This window comes from Crocuta crocuta, unplaced genomic scaffold, assembly GCF_008692635.1.
Source record: "Crocuta crocuta isolate KB4526 unplaced genomic scaffold, BGI_CrCroc_1.0 scaffold162, whole genome shotgun sequence".
In the NCBI taxonomy this organism is placed as follows: Eukaryota; Metazoa; Chordata; class Mammalia; order Carnivora; family Hyaenidae; genus Crocuta; species Crocuta crocuta.
Genome location: NW_027529433.1, coordinates 7,666,295 through 7,684,975, shown reverse-complemented (window position 1 = coordinate 7,684,975; position 18,681 = coordinate 7,666,295). Strand labels below are relative to the sequence as shown.

At 37.4% G+C, this 18,681-nt stretch overlaps 1 protein-coding gene across 4 annotated transcripts in view; it reads right to left on the bottom strand.

Annotated features, from left to right (window-relative positions):
• The window catches only part of GFM2 (GTP dependent ribosome recycling factor mitochondrial 2), a 64,342-nt gene that overhangs the window by 11,434 nt on the left and 34,227 nt on the right, over positions 1-18,681 (bottom strand). For all 4 annotated transcript variants that reach the window (XM_077759940.1, XM_077759941.1, XM_077759939.1 and 1 more), the window contains 11 exons: positions 18,028-18,088; positions 17,600-17,779; positions 13,452-13,532; positions 11,422-11,570; positions 9,662-9,802; positions 9,257-9,356; positions 7,744-7,933; positions 6,889-6,965; positions 4,090-4,228; positions 2,204-2,383; positions 715-830 (listed from right to left, as the gene is read on the bottom strand). In XM_077759940.1, coding sequence (XP_077616066.1) covers positions 715-830; positions 2,204-2,383; positions 4,090-4,228; positions 6,889-6,965; positions 7,744-7,933; positions 9,257-9,356; positions 9,662-9,802; positions 11,422-11,570; positions 13,452-13,532; positions 17,600-17,779; positions 18,028-18,088 — 1,414 coding nt within the window. The remainder of the gene's footprint in view (positions 1-714; positions 831-2,203; positions 2,384-4,089; positions 4,229-6,888; positions 6,966-7,743; positions 7,934-9,256; positions 9,357-9,661; positions 9,803-11,421; positions 11,571-13,451; positions 13,533-17,599; positions 17,780-18,027; positions 18,089-18,681) is intronic.

Here is an 18,681-nt window from a genome sequence, read left to right as displayed (position 1 = left end):
ATCCTGAACCTGTTTATCAGTGAGTTTTACCCCTGATTTTTTTTTTCTTTTTAAGAGAGAGAGAGACAGAGTGCATAAGCAGGTGAAGTTCAGACAGAGAGAGAGAGAGAGAGAGAGAGAGAGAGAATCTTAAGCAGCAGGTTCCATGTTCAGTCACTAGCCCAAGGTGGGGCTTAATCTCATGACCCTGAGATCATGACCTGAGCTGAAATCAAGAGCAGGACCATCATCTGACTGAGCCGACCAGGTTCCCTGTAACTTCCCTGATTTCAATGATCCCTGATTAACGTACTCTTATTCAAGTAAACGTAAACACAAAATTGGAACTAATATTACATCTTCCATGTCCTTGATAGTCCATCTTGGGCCAAAATGTCCCCTAATTAAACTACGAAGCTCACCTCTAACAGCTGTAAGTCTGGGATAGGGAAACCAGAAATGCCAGTTAAGGAAACCTGCCTCTGCCAAAATCAGAGAACATTTCCTGGTAATCTGTATTAAGCAGTAATTTCCGAGGTCCTCTTTCAGATATAACCCTGGTGATTAAGAAAGCAAAGATTCTCCAAGGTAAAAACTCTTGTTGACTCTAAGGCACAGAAGGCAACAATACAGGCTTGAGGCACCGCAAAGCACAGGTGTCTGTGCAGCAAAGGGCCACTGCTGTCAGAAGAGTCACCCGTAAGACAGAAAGGAGAACAAAGGATAGTTCTCTACCTTTTGTACGCATCTTGAGACACAGGCAGAAATCATAGTTGTGGAGGTGCCAGGATGAATTGTCAGTGAATGTACAGTAACTGCCACATCTTGAACTGGGGATCCAAGCAGTGGTCCTAGGAAAGGGGAAAAACCTTTAGGTTAGAACTCGGAATGCACTGAGGAGTAAAGACAGGGAGAGGACTTCTCATTTCCAGTTCATGTAGGCAGCTTAGAAGCCATTACTCTTGGGGTGCCTGGGTGGCTCAGTCAGTTAAGCATCTGACTNAAAAAAAAAAAAAAAAAAGAAGCCATCACTCTCTCCTAGCAAGTAAAAAGCAAAACAGGCTGAAAAATAAGCAACCCCTCCCAGAGCCACAAGAGAGAAGACAAAGGACAAACCACTGCCCCCAAAACTGGAGAGACAGGTGGACACAGGAAGTCACAGCTTCCTGAAGCAGAGGCTCACTATCCCAGGAACTGGTGCCAGGGCAGGAAAACCTCAACTACAGATAAGTCTGGGAGTTAAAAATTTCAGGGGGACCCAGTCAGAAATCATAAGGGGGCCCCCACAATTTTGTGAGATTCACTTCCTAGAGCTCCAGCATGTTCTGACACTAAGTATCAGAGAAAAATCTCCTTAAGCTTCTGACAGAGGAAAAGAAACCATTCTCAAATACTCCAGAGCACACTGTTCTTACAAAGGCCTGCTGTCAGGGGAAACTAGTTAACTAGAGCCTAACGAGCAGGGGCATTAGCAGGACCTGACAGACTTGGGTGAAATACCAAACTCCAGGCCACCCTAGCCATCCTGTCCAGCCTGAGGCTAGTGAAAAAAAACTAAAAACACACTTGTGTGGTTCCCAGTTCAGAGGTATGAGCTCACTATAAGACTGAGTCCTAATCCCAAGGTTGGAGAATGCTTCCCCTTCCCCCCACACGTGACCTCCACATGACTAAAGACCATGTTTACAGCAGTTCCTTTCACCCAATACATCATGTTTGGCTATCAGGAAAAACTCACAAGGCATATTAAAAAAGCAAAAGTACAATATGAATAGAGAACAAGCATCAGAACCAGACACGGTAAGAATGTTGGAATGATCATATCACACGACTGATATACTATAAAGACTGATCAAGTACACCACATGCAAGAACAGACAGAAGTCCTAAGAACCAAAAAGAAATGCTTGAAATAAAAAATAAAGGGCTTACAAGTAGACTGGACACAGCTGAAGAAAGTGTGTCTGAGTTAGAAATTGTATTCACAGAAACCTCCAAAACTGAAGAGCAAAGTGAAGACGGGGCTGGGGGGGGCGGGGCGACAAAAAAAGAAAAAAGCCCACAAGAGTATCCAAGGACCATGGGACAATGGAAAAGGGGGTAACATACACATAGTGGGAAGAATAGTGAGAAAACATTACCCAAGTTAGAAATAATGTGTAATATTAGGAGTTACTAAGTGGTTGACTGAGATACTAAGCTTACTCTTATTTGAGTACCTTACCTTGGAGGCACGCACTGTAAATTCCATTTTCAGTGGCCTCTTGGGAAGCCTTTGGAAGGTCTTCACTAACACTTCCAGCATACTCGATAACTGGGGTAACCGAAGCTGTTTCAGTTGGTTTTACTTCCAGTTCTACAGTCACAAGATGCCGTTTGTCTCCTAATGTTCTATCTAAGGTATCTGTAAACAAATTGAATATAGTACCGTAGAGATTTGTTCCAGAAAGGTATCAAGGTAACACAAGTAGCATAATGACAGTCAACAAGTTCAAAATCTCACAGAAGATACAGCGGGAGAAAATATTACAGTGGTACTAAATACAGTATAAAGACGTGGGAGTAAAAAGTCCTATCAAGAGAGCATGTGCTTCTGTGTTTATCAATGTGAAAAACCAGTTCTAAATCACTTGATAACTGTGCGGTGTTAAGATGTGCTATGGCAGATGACCCCACAAGGTTTGACATGCAGGTTACACATTTACATTTTTTGAAGTCTTACACGAATGAAATTCGTTTAATTATAAAATTTTTACTTAACAGTAAAACAGAGTACAAAGGGTTATCTAATGAAAATTAAAAAGCTTATTTTAACACTACCAACCGACAAACTACTAAATTTCTTATTCTAGTAACATTTTATGCATTTATGATTTTTTCTCAAAACACCAATTACTTTAAGATTGAAAACGGTATCTCTCATTTGCTAACAACCAACAGCTGTCACCAATCTCCACCTTTACTGAAACAAAACTATGCTGTATTTATGTTAGTGACCAGGTAAAAAAGCAATGCATCACCTAAATTAAAACTAAGAATTATAGTCTACAATTCCTCTTTATAATTCTATGCATAAGCTAAAAATAAAGTAAGCATTTATGAAACCTAAAACTACTCAGAATAAACCATTACCAATAGTAACCTACAAGCCTTCTGAAGCAATCACTATCCTGATATAATCAGCCATTCCTATGATTTTTCCTTAATTATGTATTCTGCAACTTGCTTCTTTTTCTTCATATCTGTGGATTCTCTGGGCTGATGCATATTGATGTAATTCATTCTTTTTCACAGCTGTACAATATTCTATTGTATGAACACAGTATAATTTATAAACACTCTGTCTATAAGTATTCGGACTGTTTTTTTCTATTTACAAGTTATTATTATTATATTATGCTATTATGAACATTCTTATATCCATCCCTCAGTGCACATGTATAAGAGTTTCTCTAGGGCATGTTACACGTAGGCATAGTGCTGAGTAGTAAGGTCTGCACACAGTCGACTTCACAAGGAAGCTGCCAAATTGTTTTCATAGTGCTTACATAATCTACACTCCCACCCGAAGTTTTTAGGAGTTTCCATTGCTCCACATCTCCATCAACACTTGGCACTGTCTGATTTAATTCCTGCCAATTTTGTTGGTGTAAAATAATTTCTCATACTTTTAACTTGCATGACCCTAATCATTACGGATATGAAGAATCTTTCAATATGTTCATCAGCCTTCTGGCTATCCTTTTTGTGGAATATCTCTACCCGAAGGGCTTATTCTACCCATGACCACCAGTGAAAAGCACATTTGTTTGATGAAGGCTCATCACTTGTTTGATATATTGAGTGGTATATTTGATATATTGAGGGCTTGGGTTTAAAACAAAACAGAACGAGATCCAAAAAGACACAAAAACACACACATAAAACCTATGCCGACTGACAGAAGACACTAGTGACTATGAACCTTGATTTATGCAACTACACTGAGAGATTTGGGAAAGAGATCCTGGAGGGAGGGAGGGAGGAAGGGAGGGGAAGAGAGAGAGAGAGAGAGAGAGAGAGAGAGAGAGAGAGAAACAAAAACAGCACATTCTAAAAGTTCTATTTTACCTGTGGCACAAACTGCATTTAGGATGGTCTCTCGGTATGCCACCTGGAGAGGCCCTAGATAGGTTTCCAATCCATACTCTCTCTTGATTCGGTCATGAATAATCTCAATATGTAACTCCCCCATACCACATAGGACAGTCTGGGTAAAAGAGGAAGAAAATAAAACCAAGATATAAAAAAAATTAGATTTATCACAAAATACTATATAAAAGCATTCAATCAATATCTGTTACTTTTCATTAATTACAAACTGAGTTTCTCTGCAATTTTTTTTGGTTTTTCCTCAAAACATTTTTGTTTTTTCTGAGTGGAATAATAAATTGATTAAAAGTAAATTTCTAAGGGCACCTGGGTGGCTCAGTCAGTTGAGTGTCTGACTTCTGCTCAGGTTATGATCTCATGGTTCGTGGGTTGGAGCCCTGTGTCGGGCTCTATGCTGACAGCTAGCCCAGAGCCTGGAGCCTGTCTTCAGATTCTGTGTCTCCCTCTCTCTGTGATCCTCCCCTGCTCTCTCTCTCTCTAAGAAATAAATAAAACATTTAAAAAAAGTTTTAATAAAAAGTTAATTTCTAGGCTATTCTGTCTTTATTACATGATAGTTTAATTAGGCAAGTAGCATCTAGCTAGGACTATATTCCCAACCATATAGCTTTGCTCTGGTCAACAGAACATGAGTGTAACAGATGTTGGCAACTTCTGGGTTATTATCTTTAAACAAAGGATAAAACCCTTCTCTCAATGAAGATGTGGGCAACTGTCTTAAAACGTGGGTGATGGCAACATCTTGTTAATTGGGGGGTGAAGAGAATAACCTTTTCCCCAAACATTTCCAACCACATTGGTATTTCCCAATTGGTATTGGTATTTCCCTGGGTACCTTACAGTACTGTAACTAGTTAAATCCTTCACATTAGCTTGGACCTTTATTTGACAAAGAAATTAACTTTTATCTAATTTGATCTTTCATTGTTATTTAGGGCCCTTGTTAGAACAAGCCAAATTTTTATGAAAACCAATCAAGACATGCTTTAAAACAGTATTTTTCTACAACACTATTCCTTAAGGTCTTTGTGTATAAAAAAGCATACAGTGCAAGGAATCCATATTTGCTCAGTCTTATTCATATGCCATCTATGTAGTAAAGAATTAACTGTCTCTAAAAAGAGAGATGGCCCTTACCCTCACCTACTGGTAGGTTATCGCTAGGCCAGGATGCTGCCTGATGGAAGCGTCTTTACTGGTCTGGGGGCTTTTGTCCACCAGACTGTGTTAACAATGCGATTTATGATGAGGGCTTTGGAATAGCCCTACCTGTTCCAACCTGGAAAGTCAAGGTAGTAGCCTCAACTTACAGGAGGTACTGGAAACCAGAGGTCAACCACATGAGCAGTATGTCAAGCCTTAATAAAAACTCGGGACAGGGCTTGGGTGAGCCTCCCTGACTGGCAAAACCCTTTACAGAAAGGGTTAATACATCCCTGAAGATGAAGGAAGGAAGGTATGCATTTAGAATTCTCCCAGATTTTGCCCTTTTTGTTTCTTCCTTTGGCTGGTTCTAGATTTATCCTTCCGCTGTAACAGAACTATACTTATAAGGAACACAAAAAAGGATTATTTTGTTCCAATTGCTGTACTTTCGTATAAAGTTAAAGAAATGAATTACTTGGAAAAAACAAGTTGTAGAATAATACTAAAAGAATGACTTTTTATATATCTGTATGAATCTATGGAAAAATACACTGTAGTTTATAACATAGCATAGCACAAGACACTTGGTAAAGCATGAAAGGCTATTCACATTTTCACAGTGGTTTACCTGTGTAAATAGGATGGAGAAAAGGGATACCTTAATTTTGTACTCTGAACGCTTGTGTTATTTGCTATTTTTTAAAAAATATGTATTGGCATTTTTAATCAGCTTAATGATAACCCACAACCCTTGGACTAATTGTATTGGCATTTTTAAATGAAAGTTTTCCAAAGTTAAAAAAAAAATTTAAGTGCTTGTTGTTGTATTAAACTAAATTACTATCTCATTTAGCCGGCTTTTGGGAAATAAAATACTCTGTAGTTTTCTGATTAACTAAATCAGTTTATCCTTAAATTTATAATCTTTTAAGAGAACTTGTTCTAAAATCTCACATAAACTTTACCCTGACTTCCTAAAAAGACACAATGAACATGTGTTCTTCCACTGTAATGTATACAGAAACTTCTTACCACCCCTTGAGAGCTCTACTTCCTCCCAGTGTCAGCCTTTCAGCCATCACTTCTCCCCCACCTCATGCGTTAGTGGCAATAAAAGCACCTTTGCATCCTCCGCTTAGTACCCTGTGTCTACAAGCCTCAGTAACATAAGAAGCTCAAGGCTTTGTCTTGGGGTTGAATTTTATGTCAAAGTTTCACAAAAGGCTGTCTTCTGGAAAGCTGAAATGACAGTGTGGTTTATATGTGCTCACTTTGGCAGCCCATATACTACATTTAGCATGGCCCCTGGGCGAGGATGACCTGAAATCTGCAAAGTGTTCTGTATTTATAAAAAAAAAAAAAAAAAAAGAATGGTTTATAGAAGCAAGGCATAATTAATTATACTGAGGAACTAAGGACATTTTATCTAGTTTGACAGTCAACATGATAACCAGAAATTCGTATTATTAGAGAACCAAATGAAAAGGTTTTATCTTTCAGGGGCATAGACCAATCTGTTTCAGATACATGCATTTAAATACAAAAACACATACACACACAAATGCTATGATTGCAAGATTTCTGGAAGTGAAATTGTAATGAAACGTGAACCTGTCCAGAATCAGGATCGAGCTTCACTTTCAAACTGGGATCTTCACGTTGAAGGCATTTCAATGCATAATCCAAATCTAGGGGATAAACAGTAATGGTTATCTTTACATTTCATCCTTTAGATAATGTAACATATGTTCTAGTGGGGGAAAAAATGAGCAAGCAAGCAAACAAAGTATGAAAAAGAACGTTTCAAATAACATCAATGCTTTGTAGAGAATAAAAGAAGATGAGAAGATACTGATGGGAAGTTATTTGAGATTGAATGATCTGGAAGGGCCTCTCCAAGGTAAGTTAGATCAAGACACAAATAAAGAATGGCCATAGATGCAAAATCCTGAAGAAAAAGAATACCAGATAGAGAAAATGGCCGTGCAGAAATGGCTTACTATTAGACAAATAACAAGACGGCCATAGTAGCTGGCTATTAGCAGGTAATCACATCACATAAGGTCTTGTAGGCCAGGGTGCAGAATTTGGATTTGAACTGGGAAGCCACTGATGGGTGGCTTCAGTGGGACAGTAACATCACCTGACTGTGTTTCACAAAGATCTAGGAGCTGGCGAAAAAGCAAAATGCCTTCAGACACAGAAGCAATGAGAAACTAGTAAAAGGAAACTAAATTACACCATGAACAGAGATGCTAATGTGATCACTCTATGATGAATTATCACACCCAAAGAGGAAACAAGAATATATTATCTGCAATAAATATGGCCTCTAAAATCAAGTGATACTTTAATACAATCAGTTAACTGTTGAGTGTATTCTCCCCCTCTACAAAAGGTGTTCGAAGTTTCTCAGACATGAAATGAGGCTGAAGAAAAGAGCTGATACACCAAAACTATTTGTACCTGGCTGCTTAGCCAACGAAGGGGGTTCTATGGTACAGAAGAAAACAGGTTCTGGAATCTCTACCCCGGCCAGTAAAAGCCTCTTGGCTTCATTGTTCTGTCTACGCTTTTTTCCTCCTTCTGTTTCGGCGCGACGAGCTGCAGCTAACGCGCTGGACTTGGATGAGGCGATGGTGTCTCCAGTGGCAGTCTGTAAGCAAACATGGCACCTTGGAACAAGACTGGCTCAGTGAGCACTCAGCTTCCGCCAAGAGTCACGAGATACCAAAACTTCCAATGTGATACTTTCATCAGAACTTAAGACAGACAAATTCATAAAGCTCACTGCAATTTTGTGTACGTAAAGCTAATTTAACTTGTGTAAGAATTCTAAAATACTGCTATAATAAATCTAACAATAAAACACATACACATTCTCTCTCTCTCTCTCACACACACACACACACACACACACACACACTACACATCCAAATTCATTCGGTAAAACAAATGTACCTTCCCAAATTTTCAATCATGTGAAAACAGGTTTTAGTAGAAGTTCATTATAGAGTTTTACCACCAGGAAAAATGTCTCTGTTTTACAGAAAATCCTCTACTAACTAAAATAAGCAATTAACCAGATTTCTCTAGACCATGCAGAACTGATAGCATCCTTATATACTCATTTTGTAAAACTGTCATTTCACTTTTAAACTTTAATTTTACAACATTCTGTGCCAGTTTCCTTCTCTGTAAAGTTATTCCTACTGAAGCAATAGTAGCAAATATGTACATGGAGTTCCTGCCTTTGGGTGGACAGAGGACATTTGAAGGCTAGAAGTCCAATATGTGGACTGTAGAAATTTGATACTAAAGGATCTTGAATCTTGCAATTAACCATAAGGAGGTTAAAAAATGTTCAAAGTAACCATAGCTATCCTAAATGCCAAATATACCAAAGTTTAATGAGAAAATGTATCCAATTTAATCCATATATAAGTGAAATGTCCTTACCTTTAACCTACCAAAAACATACACAACGTCAACTATTTTCATCCATTCATCTGACAAGTCACAGACTGCCTACCATGTGTGATGCACTGATCGAGAGACTAAGGACAGAGAATGAAGGAAACCCAAATCCTTTCCCTCATGGAGCCTCCATTGGCAATTTATCTTCAGTTATTACCTGGATCTATTACAAGGTTAGATTAAATTGTCAGCAATGATCAAGAAAAATACCCACTGGGAATAACAAAATATTTATGAAACTTAAAACACAGGTATGTCTATAAATAGTGTACTTTTAGTTGGATTTGAATTTTACATGAATATAATCCATACTGTTTATAGACTTCTATAATTTTCTTCCTATTCTGAGATTCAATCATGTTGATGAATATGCTACAATATTCATTATCCCACTATCAATAGCTATTTGGATTGTTTGTAGGTTTTTGTTACTGCAAAATACCTGGTTTTTAAATTAAACATTTAAGCTAGTAGTTCCTAGAGAAACCATCTGGTCGCTTACGTGTTTAAGGCCAACAGTCAAAGCAATGTTACCAGCAGTCAGGGAAGGGATTTCTATATGTTGGTCAGCAAATGGCAAAAGAAGACGACTTATTCTTTCCCTGTAAAAAACATGATTTATTTTCAGTAAAAGAATTTTTAAAGCAATGACTGCAATTTTAGAAAATAACCTAAGCTTCTGGAGCGCCTGCGGGGCTCAGCTGGTTAAGCATTAAACTCTTGACTTTGGCTCAGGTCATGATTTCACTGTTCATGAGTTCAAGCCCTGCATCAGGCTCTGTATGTGTGCAGCATGCTTAGGATTTTCTCTCCCTCTCTCTGCCCCTCCCCCACTTACTCACTCTCAAAATAAATAAACAAACATTAAAAAGAAAAAAAGGGAACAGAACCTATAAGCTGTACTTACGTGCAGTCTCCATTAATATTATAGATGGCCAACTGGGGTTTTATCATGCCTGAGTAAATGCGCATAAACACCAGTGGTCCTCGCTGCTTGTCATGAAGAACTTTAAATGCCAGTGCACATAAGTCACCCTTATACCACGGCCTACAAAATTGAGACATTCCAGAAAGGCCTTTAAAATACACTTCCCAAAAAATAAATAAATAAATAAATAAAAAATAAAATACACTTCCCATATCTATGCAGATCAAATCAGAATCATTACGCCAACTTAACGTCTTCCCTCATGTATTCTAGTTTAGCTTTTCAGGCTGATTAAATAATGTCAGTACTAACTACCTCTCCTCCATGAAACTAAATTATTTAATGGAGATGTTGCCATTAACTGCTCACAATTAAAAATAATGGATTCTCTCCCAAATATTACTTCTACTCACAAATAATTCCAATGCCTAGAGTTCAATCTTCAAAAAATACACCTACAAACATCATGCCACTTCTCACAAAAGCCTGCAGAGGGTAAATGTACAGGTGCTTTCCAACTACTACTTTCATTCTGTCCTCCCACTTTCTCTCTAGCTGCATAACCACAGAAATCTACAATATAAACATCAACTTGTTTACACAGACAACATTCTTACAGATTGACGTCCTTAACTGGTATGCACTGATATGTTTCAGAAAGCCTGAATCCCTCTAGAATTGCCAAATTTTGTACATAGGTACATTTTTCTGAGGAAAAGCTCCATGTTCTCATTAGTTTCAAAGGAGCCATGACTCAAAGTAGGTGAGACACTTCTGTTATAAAACTTCTCCATCTTATCCCTAATCCCCTCCAATTTTTAACTTTAGCAAATACATATAAAGAGTTTACCATATATTAGGTAGGCACTATTCCATTTGTTTTACAAATATTAACTCATTTGATTCCTGTAACAATCCAATAGGTTATGTCCTATTCTCTGTATTTTATAGGTAGATGGTCAAACAGCTTGGAAGAACTGCGATTTAAATCCAGGGAGTACACAGTCCATGCCCATAATCACTGTACCATTAATGCCTCTCCAAATGAGAGATATATAGAGTGATTAGGGGCACCTGGGTGGCTCAGTCGGTTAAGCATCTGACTTCAGCTTAGGTCATGATCTCAAAGTTCGTGGGTTCGAGCCCCGCGTCGGGCTCTGTGCTGACAGCCAGCTCAGAGCCTGGAGCCTGTTTCAGATTCTGTGTCTCCCTCTCTCTCTGACCCTCCCCTGCTCACACTGTCTCTCTCCCTCTCAGAAATAAATAAAACATTAAAAAAAAAAAAAGAGTGATTAATGTCCTAGTTAAAGGATTAAGCAAAGTCCATTCCTGCCTGCCATTTTGTACAATGCTCACTCGGATTTTAGAGGATTTATTACTAAGTACAAAGCTGTTAGTGACAACAGAAGTAAAACCAGGCCCTTAAGCTACAAAATATTTTGAGCTTTTTAAAAATCTTGAAATCTAGTATAAATTTATCTACAGAGTTNTTTTTTTTTTTTTTTTTTTAACTGACAGCCACACATTCCAGCTCCATTTGTAAATATAGCAAGCAGGCTATATGACATGAGAACAAATGTCCCTTTCAAGTAAACATTTATGTAGCTCTGCATTATTTATAATGATATTCTTCACCAATGTTATTCAAAACTGGTGCTCCAACTACTTTTTGTGACATGAGACCTATCAGCCCAGTTTTGCGAGGCTATACAATTTCATCCATGCCCCTGCATACTCACAGAAATTCGTAGCTGCGCTCTTCAGGTGAAGGCAGGTACATAGTAACAGCATCTAACAACGGCTGGACACCTTTGTTTTTTAGGGCACTTCCACAAAGCACAGGCACTGCTGCCCGAGCCAGTGTTACTCTATGTACCGCAGTCTGTAGCTATAAAACAGGGACAGAAGTACTGTATTGTGTGTGCAGTAGACTGGCTTCAACTAAAGTATCTAAGAATTAGATGCCTGGCCAACCAACCATGTGAAACAGAACTACTCAGCACACTTCCATCATTCTTTATGGCCTTATTCTTCTGTATTTGTCTTTATAATATTAATCACGATTTGGCATATTGGATATATATTTACTGGTTTATTGTCTGTCTCCTTATCCACTAGAATATAAAATCCATATGAGCATTATAATAAGTCCTGTAAAAACACTGCTAAATCTCCAGAAACTACACAAGTACTTAAAATAAGCAGGTGTTTAAAAATATTTCTTGAATAAATGAATTAAACATACTTCTGATTTAACCTTGACAGTCTAATAGAGGACCTGTACAGAAATTAAGACCATATATATGAACTACAATTTCTTCAAAGGAATTAGACCCACATTAAATCAAATCCAGGGGCACCTGGGTGGCTCAGTCAGTGACACGTCTGACTCTTGATTTCAGCTCAGGTCATAATCCCATGGTTTGTGAGTTTAAGCCCTGCATCGCACTCTGTGCTGACAGTATGGAGCCTGCTTGGGATTCTCTCTCTCTCCTTCTCTCTTTGTTCTTCCCCCACTTGTGGTTTCTCTCTCTCTCTCAAAATAAATAACTAAGCCTAAAAAAATCAAATTCAAAGAAAAATGAGAACTCAAAGTAGAAATCAAATTTGAAAGACCTCAAAAACCAAGGAAAGTGTGGGTGTGCTTGCAAGCTACTGGTAGGAGGAATGTTATATCAATTCCACGTTATATCATAAGCTCTTTGAAAACAGAAATCATGGTGTGTGACTACAGAGCATAACAAATATATCTCAGGGATCAAATATTAAACAATAAAATATTTCAATCATTATGGCATTTCATTCAAAAGAAAAGTACTTTTTTCCATTTCTAACTTCAAAGGTCTCAAAATTAATCTTGAGACTTGTGTTTTTCTTTAATTCTTTTAGTGAAAAATAACTAAGTATATTTGCTGGGCTCAGTCTGGGCCCCATTATATATGTGTGCATGTGTGTGTGTGTGTGTGTGAGTGAGTGAGTGAGTGAGTGTGTGTGTGTGTGTGTGTGTGTGTGTGTGTGTATACATACCCATAACCCTCTAAAATACTTGGGAGGTGCCTGGCTGGCTCAGTTGGTGGAGCACGCAACTCTTGACGTTGGGTTCGTGAGTTCAAGCTCTGTGTTGGACACAGAGTTGACTTACAAACAAACAAAAAAACTTTACTTGGTAACTCTTGTTTCATAAAGAAAATTAAAGACTGTCTGCTAAATTCACAGGGGAAGGTCCCTAGATGAAAATAACACAAATGCCTTGAAGAAATCTGTCCTAATTCAATTATTACTACTGTTTTACATGACTATTCTCTGGTTTAATGTATTTCAAAAGGAAACAAAAAAAGAAAAAGACCTGTAATGAGCTTCCAGTAAGAATTAAAACATTTTCAGAAAATAAAAATTGATGAGAAAAATCACTGCAGTAGTCTACAAAACCAGTAAATTTTCAATATAAAATTTCTACCTGTAATTTCCCTAAACCTACCTAAGAAATGACCACAATGAATGTGCTGCAAAGAAACGAGTAACTTGTGCCTGACTCGACAGCAGTAAAAAAAGATTCAAATTCTGATTTTGTAAAGCATATCTGCAACGAGTAAATCACTACCATTATTTAAGTACTTGTATTAATAGTGACTTTATCTTAATGTTCTCGTAATTAAGTCAGCATTTTCTAATGTTACGCAAAGTTGAAAAAAAGTAAACACTTGAAACAGAAATCAAAGCACACCCAATTAGTAAAACTTCATCAGAGCAAATGAATAATAAAACTTACCTTTTCAGCTGGTAGCAAATCAAAATTTTCACTGAATTCTCCTAAAACCAAGTCAGCAAATTCATCATCCAAATCTGCAACCTACAAAGAAAGGTTTTAGTTCTATAACTTGCTTTTATTGTCACAACTATTAAGTCCAAATAAATGTACATGATCCAAATATTTCAAGAAAGCTACATGATTTACCTTATCCAGGCCATGGACCTCCAAAACATCTCAAGAGATAAAGGGTGTTTCTTTCACATAGGAAAGGAGATTGAAAATTGAAGATATGCTATTTTAAGTTCCCTATATACATGAGAAGCAAGAGCCAGATAAAGTATCTCAATAAAATGCTATCCACTCAGAGTGCTCCGAAGAAATAAAGTATACAATTTACAGTGATAATATATATAATCATAAGAATATAATAAATTTAGTCTTAATTAGTTCATTAAAAAGTTTCATCTAGGGATGCCTGGGTGGCTCAGTGGACTAAGCATCTGACTTCAGCTCAGTTCATGATCTCATGGTTGGTGAGCTGAGCCCCCACATCAGGCTCTCTGCTGCCAGCACAGAGCCCACTTCATAGCCTCTGTCCACCCCTCCCCTGTTCTTGTGCACATGCTCTCTCTCCCAAAGTAAGTAAAACATTAAAAAAAGGTTCACTTGGTATTCTTTTAACATTATGAATATTCACCAGATGTGGTAAGAGAGTTCAACTAAAATAACTCATCTTATTCTAATCCCACACTGCAGGAACAGATTTAAGATGAGGGTCACAAGCACAGTTTCAGCACTAAAAATGCAATTATCTAATTCATGTTCTTTTCTTAATCATCTGCCTGTATGAAATACAATTAAGCTGACAATAAATTTAATAAAGGTTTCAAAAGTTTATAATAGTACAAAGGAGCAAAACATTCAAACTTGGTGAGAAAAACACACTTTGAACAGCTAACTATTGTAGAAACATACCTAACCATTCTCCTGGGGAATAAAAAACATATATGATAGATAAGCACTGCTTCTGGAGTTAAACTGCCTTGAAATGGCTCTACTACTTACTGACTTACTCAAAAACTTAGATCAAGTTACATTACCTCTCTCTCTCTCTTTTAAGTTTATTTTGAGAGAGAGAGAGAGAAAGCATGAGCAGGGGAGGGGCAGAGAGAGAATCCCAGGCAAGCTCCATGCTGTCAGTGCAAACCTGATGCAGGGCTCAATTCCATGAACCAGAAAGAAGATCATGACCTGCGCCAAAACGAGGAGTCAGATATTCAACTGATTGAGCCACCCAGAGGCCCCTACATTACCTCTTTTTACCTTGGTTAATCATGGAGATAATACCAGGACCTACTTCACAGGGCGAGGATTAAATAACCAATTCAAATCATGCTTCCAGAACATATAGTAAGAATACAGTAAGTGTAATTTATTATCACTATTTACCTTTAGAACACAGGAAATTGATTTTAGTCCACACTAATCTTACTCTCCAAAAAAATTTAATTGTGGTAAAATGTAACACAACCATAACATAAAATTTACCATCTTAACTGTTTCTAACTGAACAGCTGAGTAATGTTAAGTATATTCACATTGTTGTAAAACTACTATCCAACACTTTCTCAATCTCGCAAAACCAAAATTCTATACCATGAAGCAACTCTTCCTCATTCTCCTCTCCCCTATCCCCTGGCAACTACAATTCTACTTTGTTCCTCCAAATTTGACTATTCTAAATACTCCATGTAAGTGGCAGCATTATGGTATTTGTCTTGTCTTCTGGACTAGCTTATTTCAATGAGCATAATGTCCCCAAGTTTCATCCATATTGTAGCAAGTGTCAGAATGTCTTTCCTTTTTAAGGCTGAATAATAATGTATCATTGTATATTTATACCACATTTTATCTACTCATCTTGTTGATGAACACTTGGGTTGCTCCCACGATCTGGCCATTAGGAATGATGGTGCTATGAACAAAGAAATGCAAATATCTGTTCGAGATCCTGCTATCACTTTTTTTGGATATACATCCAGAAGCAGAAATGCTAGGACTATTTGGTAATTCTATTTTCAATCTTCTGAGGAACCACCATACTATTTTCTACAGTGGTCGCATCATTTTCATTCCTACCAACAGCACACAAAGGCTGCAGTTTCTCCATATTTTGCCAACACTTATTTTCTGGTTGGGGGGTTTTGTGGGGCTTTTTTGATTGTTCCTATCCTAACAGGTATGATGTGGTCTCAATCTCTAATTCTATAAATACATACATACTCCTTGTAATTAGCAATTTATTATCATCTACGGAGAGTCTCCAATCTTATTTTCATTACATATTATCATGTCCTAAGACATGCATTAGACACGCATAAGATAAAACAAAACAAAATCTCAGAGAAGAACTAATTATGTAACCAATCACTGATTAATAAATGTCAATTTTGGACACATGGGAGGCTCAGTTGGGTAAGCGTCCAACTGTTGATTTCGGCTCAGGTCAAAATCCATGTCAGGCTGTGCTGACAGTGCAGAGCCTGCTTTGGATTCTCTGTCCGACATTCTCTCAAAATAAACAAACTTTAAAATAAATAAATAGGTAAGTAAATAAGTAAATGTCAATTCTACTTTCATCTGTTTATGGCTCCCCAAATTAGAGAAGCAAGAAAGTGGGTAAGAGCTCCAGCTCTCAATGGAGACAGACGTAGGTTCCGGTTCCAGCTCTGCTCCTTATTAGCTGTACGACAACTTAGGTAAGGAGTCTAAGCTTCCGTTTCCCCACCAGTGAAACAAGGATAATATAGGCTGCTATGAGGATTAAACATACGTAAAGCACTTAAGTTAGTTGACAGTACGCCCTCAGTAACAGTTACCCAATAACAAAAATAACAATGATCATTATTCTGTTAATAATAAAGTATATCTTATATACTTTACATATAATATACAGTAGATATTACTATATATTATAAAGAAAAATAATTACTTCAATAAGAACCTGATACAAAGACTAATGAAAATAATTAATGATGACAGGATCTACTTTGACCAGTTTAATTCAGAAGTAAAAATATCAAAGGGTTCAGACTCAAATGTTTTTTACCACCATAAGATTCAGAGAGTTTAAGGCAGCTTTCATTTATTATATACCAACAATACCATATAAATATTAACAATCTTACTATTTTCTATTATAATTTTGAGGGTGAAGTCCAGAGTTTTAATTTTATTAACTATAAAATTAATGGTTTTAAAAATTTCTAAGTTAATGTGACATTTGAAAAAATAAAAGATGGACACACTCTCTGAGCTATTCCTAGGTTTAACCCTAAGCAAATTCTCACAAGTGTGTACAAGGAGATACATACAAAGATGTTCATAGCAACACTGTTTCTAACAGCAAGAGAGACAACATAACCTCAAAGTCTACCAACAAAAGAACAGACAATAAATTGTGGTATCATCATATTGGAACATGACAGAAGATTGAAAATGAAGCATAACCACACATAACAACAAGGATGAATCTGCAACATACTGTTATAAAATACAGTATCATTCCATTTATGTAAAGTTCAAAACCATGGAAAACTAAGTCCTTCATGAATATATTCATTCATAGCGAACTATAAAACAAAGCAAATGAAAGAAGGTTACAGTCTAGATAGTAGTGGGGGAGGGGCGCCTGGGTGGCTCAGTCGGTTAAGCGTCCGACTTCAGCTCAGGTCATGATCTCATGGTTTGTGGGTTCGAGCCCCGCGTTGGGCTCTGTGCTAACAGCTAGCTAAGAGACTACAGCCTGTCTTCAGATTCTGTATCTCCCTCTCGCTCTGCCCCTCCCCTGCTCATGATGTCTCTCTCTCTCCTCAGAAATAAATATAAAATTAAAAAAAATAAAAAGATAGTGGTGGGGGAGGAAATGATTAGTGGAAATGATTAGAGAGAGAGATAAACAGAAGTGGCACACAATGATTCAAGGGTATTGCTAATATTCTGTTTCACAAGCTGGGTGGGGTGGTGGAAACATCGGTATCCACTCTGTTCTTTGCTACACTTTATATATACATAAAATATATATGTACTTTATAAATTTCACAACATATAAAATATTTTTAAAGTTTTAAAATATGCAAATGTAAACGCCAAGTATTTTATTTTACCTGTTCAATTAAGGCATTCCTTGCTTCAGTTGTCTCCTTAAACAATTCAGGATCACTCACTTCCAAAAGGGGTATCCTCACAAAGTCTTTTCCATCATCTGAAGTAGGGTTCCAAAGAAGTTTTTCTTTACTCACTACATCCACAACTCCTTTGAAAGCTTTGCCTTCACCAAGTGGTAACTGCAAATCAGAGTGAGATTAACTTTGCTAAATGATCACTCAATTAGAACTGCATTGATGATAAAATGTTATCTTTCCCAACTTTCCCCCAAATGGCTATTAACATTATTATCTTAATCTATATCTATTTTTATTTACATGCCAACTTCCTTTTAAAAAGACTTGAGAGTTTCAGAAATATCTAAGTCATGATAAAATGATGAGGAAATCTACAGCTGTTACTGTTAATAAACCAAATATTAACCAACCTGTAAAAGTAAGGGCTTTGCCTTCAACTTCTCTCTGATGCTTTGAACCGCATATTTAAAACTGTAGGAAGTAAAACAACTGTAATTAAAAATGTTAAGATTCTTGGGCCGCCTGGGTGGCTCAGTCAGTTAAGCATCTGACTCCTGTCAGGTCATGATCTTAGGACCCCACGTTGGGCTCTATGCTGACAGTGTGGAGCCTGCTTAGGATTCTCTCTCTGCCCCTCTCCTGATCGCTTACTCCCTCTCTCTCTCTCAAAAATAAATAAACTTTAAAAATATTAAAATTTTTTTTAAATGTGTATTTATTTATTGTCAGAGAGAGAAAGAGATCCCAAGCAAGCTCCGTGCTGTCAGTAGGAGCTCCATGCAGGCTTCATCTCATGAACTGTGAGATCATGGGGCACCTGGGTGGCTCAGTAGGTTAAACGTCTGACTTCAGCTCAGCTCATGATCTCACGGTTTGTAGGTTTGAGCCCCATGTCAGGCTCTGTGCTGACAGCTAGCTCAGAGCCTGGAGCCTGTTTCAGATTCTGTGTCTCCCTCTCTCTCTGACCCTCCCCTGCTCACGTTGTCTCTCTCCCTCTCAGAAATAAATAAAAACATTAAAAAAATTTTTTTTAAATGAACTGTGAGATCATGACCTGAGCAGAA